We start from the raw sequence: 11,572 nt of genomic DNA, 5'->3' as shown, positions 1-11,572 counted from the left end.
TCTTCCTACTCTGTACCAGAATAGAAGGATTTGAAAGGCTCAGTGTGCTGCTCCTGAGCGTTGGGTGGGAGGAGGGTGATGGAGAAACTCTCAGGGTATGGAGAAATGTCACAGTGTTTCTGTGGTTATTAACTATGTGACAGCAGCCCTGGATTTGTCCTTTTCCTAGGGCTGGTACTGAGCATGCAGTGCTGTGGGGTTTGGGAGGTTGTTGTCCTTTTCCTCATTAGTTTGGGAAGAAATAATACAAAATGGCTCAGAAATCCTGGGTGGATAGAAGTAGCTGAGGTGCTGATTTTCCTCTCCACCCTGAGGTGGAACATGTGAGGTACTGAAACACTGGGGAAAAAGTGTGAAATGGGAAATTACTGAGAGATAACCACAGCTCTCCTTCCAAATCTCCATAATTGAGAAATGCCAGAGGAGGGTGTTGGGCAGGAAGAAATTCCTGCCCCATGGAGTGTAGCTGGGCAGGTTGGCCATGGATGCAGAGCAGGGGTAAATGTGACAGGATTCAGGTGCCCCCGTGGTGCTTCACCCTCTGAGCTGTGCCTGCTGTGCCCCCAGCCCGCAGAACCTCATCGCGCAGTCGCAGTCTGGTACCGGCAAGACAGCTGCCTTCGTCCTGGCCATGCTCAGCAGGGTTGAGCCTGGGAACAAGTATCCACAGGTAATCTCTGCGATGTGGCTCACCCTGGCCGTGCAGTGCCATCTAGTGAGGAACCTGAGCTGCTGGGAGGCCTTCAGATGCAAATTCATGGCTTGATGGAGCCATGGTGTTATTTCTTTAAATGGTTAAAGGGGATGGAGGTTTGGGGATTTATCGAAATGCCTTCAGTGCAAAAGGTGTAGATTTTGCTCAAAGCTTGTTCCTGTCAGTCCTTCCCATGCATCACACAGGGTACCATTGCTCTGTAAGTGTGTGAAGGGTGAGATAATACAGATGTTATAATTCACGCTTATCACAATCAGAAGCTAACTATTCCTTAACTACAATACATTATAAGCATTTCTTAGCCTATCAGCTTTTGTCACACCATACTACTAATACCTTAAAACTAATCATCTAAAATTACCCCTCATAACTCTTACTACAATATATCTTTCATAGTTCTATTTCTCCAAAATATTTACTCTTATTTATAAAGTCATTTTTTAAAACTTGTTTCTCATTCCATTTCTCTCTCAACAATGTTTATCCTATTTTATAACATTTTTAAGTAATGTATGTTTACATACAAATGTATACTATGTTAACCTTCTATCAAACTTTGAGAATTTTCTACAAATCCATTTCCTACATGTGAGGAATTAAATTTTTCTGGGAGGACTTAAATCAGAGAAATAGTGCAGGCTGAAGAGGGTTGGCCAAGTGGCTTTGGGGTGGAAGAGAAGTTAACTGTGACAACGGAGCAGACAATGCCTGGAGAGGGACTTTTTAAATCAGATTTCCTCATAAGATGGTTGAGAAACTGTTCAGCCACTTGCATCTTTGTCTTGAAGAAAACTTCAACAAGGATTTTAAAAAGCAAGTGTGATAGTGTTGCCCTGGATGTTGATCACCTCACTCATTATCCTTCTGTTCCTCCAGTGTTTGTGCCTTTCCCCAACATACGAGCTGGCACTTCAAACAGGAAAAGTGATTGAACAGATGGGAAACTTCTACCCGGAGCTGAAACTTGCGTATGCTGTCCGAGGCAACAAACGTGAGTAAGGGGAAACAGGACAAACAGGAATGAGGGTATGATGCTCCTCAGGTGCACCAGAGCAGTCAGGTGGTGAAATGGCTTGGTCAGAGAGGGCCGAAACATTTCCCTGTCTGCAGAGCCACCCTAGAGCAGCCCTTCCTTCTGTCTCGGCAGTGGAGAGAGGGCAGAAGATCTCGGAGCAGATCGTAATCGGCACACCCGGCACCGTGCTGGACTGGTGTTCCAAACTGAAGTTCATCGATCCCAAGAAGATCAAGGTGTTTGTGTTGGATGAGGCAGATGTGATGATTGCCACCCAGGGCCACCAGGACCAGAGCATCCGCATTCAGAGGTACAGAGGGACACACGGACAGTGGGGCTGCAGTCGGGACCAGTGTCCTCACCAGTGAAGCAACAAGATTGAAATGACAGATTAGCTCTAGTCCAGGGGGTTCATAGAGGCACAGTGTCAGGGGATGACAAGCAGTTTCATTTCGCAGAATAACAGAATTGGAAGAGACCTTCAAGACCATCGAGTCCAACCCAGCCCCAACACCTCAACTCAACCCTGGCACCCAGTGCCACATCCAGGCTTTGTTAAACACACCCAGGGATGGTGACTGCACCACCTCCCCAGGCAGTCATTCCAGAACTTTATCGCCCTTTCCATAAAAAACTTTTTCCTGCTATCCAACCTATATTTCCCTTGGTGCAGCTTGAGACTGTGTCCTCTTCTTCTGTCAGTACTGCCGGGAGAAAGAGACCAACCCCAGCTGAGCACAGCCACCTTTCAGGAGCTGTAGAGAGTGATAAGGTCACCTCTGAGTCTCCTTTTCTCCAGGCTGAACACCCCCAGCTCCCTCAGTGGTCCCTCACAGGGTTTGTGTTCCCAGCCCCTCACCAGCTTCGTTGCCTCCTCTGGACTCAGTCGAGTGTCTCAATGTCCTCCCAAACTGAGGGCCCAGAACTGGACACAATGCTCAAGGTGTGGCCTCAGCAGTGCTGAGTACAGGGGCAGAATGACCTCCCTGCTCCTGCTGGCCACACCATTCCTGATCCAGGCCAGGAGCCATTGGCCTTCTTGGCCACCTTACAGAATAAAAATCCTGTCCCTGGAGGAGGGTTCATTCCTCTTTAAGAGGGTAAGTCTGGATGTCTGTGGTCCATGAGGGAGTGATCTTGGGTGGGTAAGATTGGTTTTAGTCTTTCCAGGCAATGAAATAAGTGGTTCCAGGGTTATGGTTTTCCTTTGCCTGTAGCATGAATTCCATCAGGGTATCAGGAGATGACGGTGTCGTGTTGGAACCCTCCCTATTTCTCTCTCTCTTTCAGAATGCTCCCCAGGGACTGCCAGATGCTCCTGTTTTCAGCCACTTTTGAGGATTCTGTGTGGAAGTTTGCTCAAAAAGTTGTTCCTGACCCAAACATTATCAAACTGAAGCGTGAGGAGGAGACCCTAGACACCATCAAGCAGTATTATGTCCTGTGCAATAACAGAGATGAGAAGTTCCGGGCTCTCTGTAACATCTACGGGGCCATCACCATCGCCCAGGCCATGATCTTCTGCCATGTGAGTGCTTCCAGGGAATGGTAGTCCTAGTGAGCCCCTCAGAGTCTGCAAGTGCTAAAACCAAGCCAGATATGATTTCCAGAAAGGAACTGAGAACAAAATTGCCCTTTTTGGCTTCTCTGGCTCCATCTTTGAGTGAAATCCTGAAAGCCACGTTAGTGCTGGCTGGTTTGATTCCCTGGGTTTGTCCATCCAGGAGACGACATTGAACTTCTTTATTCCTGAATGGTCACTGTTATCTCTGAAGTCCTCTGAAGCAAAGATCAGAGTAATGAACGTTATTCCAAAACTCTGAACTGAAAAGGAAAAAAAAGTGGGGTTGGAAAATGGATGAAAATAGGGCATAATGAGGTAATGGGAAGTCTTTTGCTTCTCTAACTGATACAGAGCTGTACCTGGGACTTCATTTCCCTCAGGTAATTGAGGATACACCTCTGGGATCTCACTGTGAATCATACTGAGACTTGGTTTTCTTTTTCTGGAAGCTGCCATAATAATTTTTAGGGAAATATCAGTGCTGACAGCACCAAACAGCCAGGCAAAGTGAGCTCAGACAGGATGAAAGTGTTTGAAATCTGCTGCAGCAGTTTGCTTTTAGGCTGTCTCAAGACATAATTGGAGCTCAAAAAACTGTTTAATTCAAGGCTGTGCAGAGCTCTGTGGGATTTCACAACTACATTCAGGTCTGACCCTGCCATTTTCCAAGCTGAGTAATTGTGGTTTTGTGACAAGTTTCATGAGTTTTCAGTGTATACATGTAGTGTCAGTCTCCAGCAGAGTGAAATCCAAGGAGCAGAGCACAAAGAAAGCATGTCTTATTAATCAGGGGCTCCTGTGGGGGCTGAGGTGTATTGTCCTCCTTCTGATACAGTTTGTAAGGGAGGCACGGAGCCTCCAGTGGGCCCCCAGAGAGGTTCATTGTCACTTTCCAGCACTAGAACCCCGTCCCAACCGTGGGGCTGGCTGTGTGTTGCAGACTCGCAAGACGGCGGGGTGGCTGGCGGCCGAGCTGTCCCGGGAGGGCCATCAGGTGGCCTTGCTCAGCGGGGAGATGATGGTGGAGCAGAGAGCGGCCGTCATCGAGCGCTTCCGCGAGGGCAAGGAGAAGGTGCTGGTGACCACAAACGTCTGTGCCAGAGGTATGATGTGGAGGAATGGGGCCAGGTGATGCTCTAGGGTTTTAGCTTTCATATTTTTCATGTATTTGTGATCCTGCAGTTCTTTAGCGTAGAACTCTAAACTCCACATACAGTGTTAGCTACTGCTTTCCTATTTTGGGCAGACGCAACAATTCCTCTCCAGGCCTGTCAGTCAAGGACACCTCACTGCCTCAGGCTCCAAGAAATTAAACAAAAGGGAGTTGGGGGGAGCAAACTGGGGATAAATTGCTTCATTACCTGAAGCTGTAATTGAAGGATTAACCCCCAACATGCAAATGAACCAAATTTATAAAAGTGAAAACCTGTGGTCCATTTTTGAGTGTGGCCCCTGGGGGGCTTTGTCTGCTTGAGATGTACCTGAAGGTCCTTCAATAAATACACCCACTTTTTATTCCCTTTATTTTGTCTGGCCTCTGTTTTTAGGTAGCCTGAAAAGGCATCCCAGGGAGGGCTGGAAGCAGCACTTCCTAAGATAACACATATCCCTGGCCAGCTCACAGGAAGAATTCACATCCTCAGGTGCTCCACTTGGGAGAAATTGGTGTCCTTACACTGTGTGCCTGTGGGCAAACACAGGATTGCTTGTGGCTTCCTGCTGCTTGAGATGGAGAAGTCCATCCTGTGAGAGTCTGGCACCAAGCCTGCCTTGTGCTGCTGACATTCAGGGTTTGCAGTGAACGTGTGCCCAAGTACGGAAAACTGAAAACCAGTGAAATCCAATTCACTATCCCAGTAGGAATTTGTGGTGTGATTTGACATCCTGGAACAGTTAAGACAGGATTGTACTCGGAAAAAAACAAGTGGTCTTTAGAGCTTTGGAGGGAAGGAGAGAGTTTCTGAAATACTTGAGTGCTGGTAGAATTTCCAGAATATTAAAGTGCCTTTGGCTGTTTCAGTGGGACTCTCTGCCCTAACAGCTCAATGGTTTTTATTTCCACCCCATGAGGATATTGTGGAAAATCTCCATTTCAGAGTGTGAGGGGGCTGTTCCTGCTGCAGAAAGATTTAAGTGAAGTTGTGTAACCCGATGCTCTCTTTTTGTCAGGGATTGATGTAGAGCAAGTGTCTGTTGTTATCAATTTTGACCTGCCTGTGGATAAGGATGGCAATCCAGACAACGAGACCTACCTGCACCGCATCGGCCGCACCGGCCGCTTCGGCAAGCGAGGGCTGGCCATTAACATGGTGGACAGCAAGCACAGCATGAACATCCTCAACAGAATCCAGGAACATTTCAGTACGTACCCTCAGGCTTTCTCCTTTCTCTAAGCTGTTGAATCACTGCAGAATTTCACTTGGTGGATGCTGAGCAGGTCTCGGGGTGTTTGTTGAGCCTTAAACGGGTGGCAGAGGAGCACAGCAGGAGTGTTTGGTGTAGCATCACTTGGGATTGTGACCTGCTGCCTGGGACAGGAGCAGAATAAATCAGGCTGTGTTTGCTGTCTGCCTGGATAGTCCTTGAAGTGGACGTTCTGGAGTACCCAGATGGGCCTTTGATAAAAGGGAACAATTTTAATTTATATTTTTAAAACCTGCCTGAACATACCCTGATAAACCAGAACTCAGGTCCAGCTGAGGAGGGCAGCGTTCCCTTCTCTGCTCAGTGTTAAGAAATCTGACCTATTTCTCTTCTTTCCCAGACAAAAAGATAAACAAATTGGATACTGATGACTTGGATGAAATTGAGAAGATAAATAACTGAAATAGCTGCTGGAACTGGTGTGTGCCCTGCTGTGGAAGCTCTCCCACTACAATTGGATCAGCGTTTGGATTGGCACAGCCTCTCGGCTCGTCCCGAAAAGGACTCTTCAAGATATGAGTACACAAAAATTACCTCATGTTCAAAATTGCAGTTGGACTTCAAATTGTGCAACTATGGGGAGGAAGAGGAAATGTTTACAGAAGCTTTTAACATTTCTTAGTTTAGCCTTAAAATGGGATGATCTTTGGAATTCTGAGAAATACACTTGCCAAAAGAGAGGCAATAGGGAATACCTAAAATTGTAAAAGGAAAAAAAAAACATTATTATCTTTAATTGGAATAATGTGCAGCATTAACCTGGTCAGTTTAAATCCAACAGCTGAATATATAACGGACATAAGGAAAGGGAAAAAAATTTAAAAAAAAAAGAAAACCTAAAAACCCCAAACAAGGCAGCTGGTTTTTGGCTAAATACTTAACTTGTACAAACTAGGATGTCATTCTCTTCGGCACTCCCCTGAGCTCTTTAAGACTCATTTCTGGCTTTCTGATGGATTTGCCCTGCTTTTCCTTCCATAAATTGTCCTGAGGATGTCTCCAGTAGCTCCTACTCACAAACACAGGTGCCATGTGGCTTTGCTGGGCAGTATTTTCTTTTCCTTTGTCCTGGATTTGTTGGGATGTCCGCTCTCCATGACATGGGTGGTGGTGACACTACAGAAGTTCATCTCAAGTGTTTAACCTGGCTATGGTGAGGGTGGGTGGGGTGGGAGGGGCAGTATGAAGGGAACTGTACTAATGGATTGCCTGATTAAATTCACCTCTGTGAATGAAATTCACCATGTGATTAAATGCACCATGCTGTGAAGCTCAGCATGGGTAATATACAGAGCTGTTGGGCTTCACCCATCAGATACAGGATTAGAAGAACAAACAAATTATGATAGACTGGATTGACCAAAAAATTGTACCTTTAGTACACCAAATTTACCTGTTGCAGTATGTTTCAGTACCAGAGTTTTGAGTCAAATTGCTCAGCCAAATTGCAGGTGGGAAGTGCTCCATAGTGCAAAATAGGTTGTTGATCCCTGCCCCGGGGTGTTCCCTGGAGAAGGAAGGATGACGCCTCCTGTGTGTTGGGACCACTCTTGTGCACACAGCTGGACACTGTGGGCTGCTCCCCCAGCCCAGTCTCCAGGAGAAGGAGGCTCCTGAACCAGAACTTAGGGTGCACAGCTCTTTGTTTGGGGGGAAAATGGGACATGCATGAGCAGCCATGGGCCTGCTACTCAGCGTGGGAATCATGTCAAAACAAATGTATAAATTGTAAATTTAAACTGAATTGTTTTCTTTGCAATTTTGGCCATCATATTCTGTTCAAAGACAGGAATATGGATCCTTTTACCAAGTAAAAAAAGGCTCATTTAAAATGTACCTAAAATTTTAGGAAATTGTGCACCCTTTTATCAATTTGTATAAAGGCTTTAGTGAAGAAAAAAACAGCTTAAAATTAAACTTTTTGTATTCTGGGGTGTATCTATTTTTATTCTGTTGGAATCCTATTTAAAGTGGCAGGTGAGTGAGTGCTTGCGTGTGGAGTGGAAGACTTGATTTAATCACCTACTTTCCTAGTACAGTTGAATGACCTGGTGACAGCAGAGTATTGGATTGAATTGTCATGGAAGCTGCTGCTGGTCCTGTGTGCTGTTTCTAATGTACTTTTAATTGGAATTAAAGAACACATACTGAACAATCCCTTTGCTGACTTCTTGCTTGAATACTTTGTTGGTGTTTAAAAGCCTCAGTAAGGACATTCTCAGCCAAAAGTCTTGATACGTTTTGTATTTGTGACAGAATTAATTTTAATGCTGAAATTCTTAAAAGATTCCCACTAAGAAGTTTGTTAAATGATGCCACACAATAAATGAGGTCAGATAAATATTGTTCTTCCCCCCGTGCTTCTTGTGCTGGACTTAGAATTGCTGCTAAAATCTCCCCAGAACAGTTCTGAATGGAAGAGAAGAACTGAGGGAGAAAAGAGGTGTTTTCCCTGTGCTGTGCTTGCCTAGATCAAGACTTGATATTTTTTGCCCATCTTTGGAGATGCTGTAGCCTGGGTGAGATGATTAGAACCAAACTCATCCATCTTTACCAGGAGGAACATCCTGCAGCATGAGAAATCCACCGTGAGCCAAGTTACTCTGAATTGTCTGATTGTTCTGTTCTTGCTCAGAGCCCCTGTGCTCACACAGCTGCCTGGTGCTCCCCAGCTCTGGTCTCAGCTTGTCACTGATGGAGAGTGCTTCCTTCTTGGCTGCAGGCTTGTGTTGAGCACAGGATGCAGATATCAACTTCAGGAGGCTGGTGTGGAGGGCAGCTGACCATCCAAAGGCTGATTTGGGCAGCCCCTGAGGTATTTGCCTTTAAATTGAAGATTTCTTAAGAGCAGGTGTGATGGATAAACCTCAGCTCATGTAAATCATTTAAAGTTCAAGTTTCAGCCTAAAAGGTTTTATTTAACACAGGATGGAAATACTCTGAAATATAGGAGTAATACAGTACCCGCAACAGGCAGAAATAGGGAATTAACTACCTAACTCTGAAGGAAACCTGGAAAATGGTCACTTTTCCTGAAACCAAGTGAAATACTTTGTGGTTCTGTTGAAGGCATCCATATGTTTCAATATCCATGACTGCTGCTGAGTGATTCCCATCACCAACAGCAGCAGGGACCACTGCTCCATCAGATACTGGTTTTACAAAGCTGCTGGACTCTGAACACTTGATTTAGCATCAGGCACCACACTGAGCCAGAACCAGCAATCAGCTTTCTGCTCCTGTTGTGTTTGTGCTCCTGTGCAGAGTTGGTTTGGCACTTACTGAGCTTCAAAATAAATTTGGTTTGCCTCAAAACATTTAAACTCACTCATCTATGTGGCAAGTGGTCCATTGTTAAAGGAGATTAAAAATTACTGCCTTTGACATTCCATTAGAAACTAGAAGATATTTCTCTTTTTTTAGCACAAGCACATTGTGTTTGCCTAAACCTGCCGAGTCACCCAACCAGCCTTTTAATAATGGTGCAGTAAAAGATGGCTTACTGCTTGAGCCAGTTCCCAGTCAAATCTCATTAATATCTTATTTAAAAATTCCCAGAGCAGCACTTGCTCTGTGGACTAACTCATTTCAGTGCAAAGGGGTTAAATGGAATTATCTGTAACATCCCTTATCAACTATCCACCTCTTCTTACCTATGGATCACATGAGCCAAATAAGAGAAGGAAAACTAAGGAGAAAATCCTGTTGCTCTCCAAGACAGCCAAATTAATAATTATTTGTTCTTAAAAAGATCATTTAGTCACAGTTAGAGCTGGACTGAGGTTACCCAGAAAGACCTGAGTCCTCATAGCTATTTTACAATCAGTCTTGCAATTTAATACTTCACAATAACTCATTCCTGTGTTACTACTGTTATTTCCAGATGGGTTTGGGGTTTCATCTCCTTTTCAGTCTCTTGAGAAGACATTTAGGATACTGATAAGCTACTGAAGTGGTCCCGTAGCTAAACCAGTTCTGTTTCTACCTTCCCAAATGGTGCTTCTGCATTCAGAGAAGTGGTACCTTCCCAAAACATGGAAAAGAGGAGAGGTCTTGGAAACCTGAGTTTTCAAAGAACATCAGGAACTTCAACAGACCAGAAAGTCTGGAGGTTGGTGGTGCTGAGGCAGAAATTTGTGATGGCACAGGTGACACAGGCTGTTCTGTATGAATCAGGTTTATCCATCTGAAATACTATTTTCTGAAATACTATTTCAAGTACTATTACATATCCATAACTCTGCTTCCTGGGGATTTTGTGGGAGATAGAAGATTAAGAAGTAGGTGCAGGAAGCATCAGACTCTCAGTTTTTTGGAAGAAGCAATGCAGCTCATTGAGCAGAAGAACCACAGTGTCTCTGTGTGCTTAAAGATCTGCTGCATCGTGCTGCTTGTCCTGTCGGATGCACAGCACGGACTTGGGCAGGATCCTGCACTCCTGAAGGGACTTTGTAAGGTCAGAGAAGCTCCTCCGGGGCACCTCCATGGTTTCAAGGCTGCAATGTTGGTAGTTGGCCAACAGTTTCTGTCCTGCCACAGCAAGGACAGTCTGGAGGCTGTCAGAGGGCTTGAAGTGGTGCTCAAACCTCTGCCCAGAGGGAGACCGGACAGCAAGCAGCACCTGCGGCTCTTCCAGGCTTGCAGGGAGCACCCAGGGGCTCTCCTGCCTTACCTGCCCTCCCCACTGCTCAGGGGAACAGTGGACATGTGAGCTCTCTTCAGTGGGAATGCCACTTCCTGACAGTGTGCTGGCAGATCCCTGTCCTCCAGAAAAAGGCTTGGTGGCTTTTGAAGCATCCTCCTGGCCCTCGCTCACTTCCAGTTGGTTGGTCCATTCGGCCAAGGCTTCCACGGCGCTGCTCCCGGTGCCCTTCCGGCTGATGGAGGGGAGCACCCGGTACCTGTTCAGGGAGGAGGAGGAGGAGGAAGTCTTCAAAGGCACTTTCTGCAGGAGCTTTGGGATTTTCCCAGGAGACACCTGGGCAGGTGGGAACGCTGCTTTTGTGAGCGGTGCTCTCCGGCTCTTCACCAATTCCCAAGGAGAAGGTGCCGGCAGGGAACCTGGCACATGGCATGGACAGGCTTCCGTGCCCTGACGGTGGCTCAAGCTTGGCCTCTGTCCCTTGGCAGATTTGGGCCTGGAGACGTGCATGGCGATGGTGCTGGCCCACAGCAGAGTGGCTGTGCCCAGAGGGAAGCAGAGCTGAGCTGGTGCTGAGTCCTGGAAAGCCGCTGTGGCCATCGCACCTGTGGGCCCAGAGCAGAGGGAGAAGTTACAGGAACTGGCCAGGAGCCTTCAGCCTCCCTGAGGCTCCCACGCTGTGCTCTGTGTCAGGTAATGCCAGATAAACCTGGGGTATCACTGCATGGGCATCACTGAGTATCACTGGGAATCACTGGGTATCACTGGGTACCACTGGGCATCACTGAGCATCACTGGGTATCAATCACATGGGCATCACAGGGCATCATTGGGTATCACTGCAAATCACTGAGCATCACATGGGCATCGCTGGGCATCACTGAGCATCACTAGGAATCACTGGGTACCACTGGGCATCACTGGGTATCACAGGGCATCTATCACATGGGCATCACAGGGCATCATTGGGTATCACTGCAAATCACTGAGCATCACATGGGCATCGCTGGGCATCACTGAGCATCACTAGGAATCACTGGGTACCACTGGGCATCACTGAGCATCACTGGGTATCAATCACATGGGCATCACAGGGCATCATTGGGTATCACTGCAAATCACTGAGCATCACATGGGCATCGCTGGGCATCACTGAGCATCACTAGGAATCACTGGGTACCACTGGGCATCACTGAGCATCACTGGGTATCA

General features: G+C 46.5%; 2 protein-coding genes across 3 annotated transcripts in view; one reads left to right on the top strand and one right to left on the bottom strand.

The window, feature by feature from the left end:
* LOC102034535 (ATP-dependent RNA helicase DDX19B) overlaps nucleotides 1-7,649 on the top strand; it is an 11,006-nt gene extending 3,357 nt beyond the window's left edge. The window contains exons 5-11 of one of the 2 annotated variants that reach the window (XM_014309980.2): nucleotides 562-670; nucleotides 1,592-1,706; nucleotides 1,863-2,040; nucleotides 3,021-3,258; nucleotides 4,235-4,397; nucleotides 5,464-5,655; nucleotides 6,059-7,649. In XM_014309980.2, coding sequence (XP_014165455.1) covers nucleotides 562-670; nucleotides 1,592-1,706; nucleotides 1,863-2,040; nucleotides 3,021-3,258; nucleotides 4,235-4,397; nucleotides 5,464-5,655; nucleotides 6,059-6,120 — 1,057 coding nt within the window. In that variant the 3' untranslated portion in view covers nucleotides 6,121-7,649. The remainder of the gene's footprint in view (nucleotides 1-561; nucleotides 671-1,591; nucleotides 1,707-1,862; nucleotides 2,041-3,020; nucleotides 3,259-4,234; nucleotides 4,398-5,463; nucleotides 5,656-6,058) is intronic. The other variant, XM_031062907.1, reaches the window with a different exon arrangement.
* A 308-nt stretch (nucleotides 7,650-7,957) lies between these two features.
* UBXN10 (UBX domain protein 10) lies at nucleotides 7,958-10,960 on the bottom strand. The gene has a single exon (XM_005428156.2). It carries the CDS (start codon nucleotides 10,958-10,960, stop codon nucleotides 10,085-10,087), a length of 876 nt encoding a protein of 291 aa, XP_005428213.1. The 3' UTR covers nucleotides 7,958-10,084.
* Nucleotides 10,961-11,572: the final 612 nt, after the last annotated feature.

The sequence above is a fragment of the Geospiza fortis genome, unplaced genomic scaffold (genome assembly GCF_000277835.1).
Source record: "Geospiza fortis unplaced genomic scaffold, GeoFor_1.0 scaffold353, whole genome shotgun sequence".
Classification (NCBI taxonomy): Eukaryota; Metazoa; Chordata; class Aves; order Passeriformes; family Thraupidae; genus Geospiza; species Geospiza fortis.
This window is presented reverse-complemented; position numbering and strand designations above follow the sequence as displayed.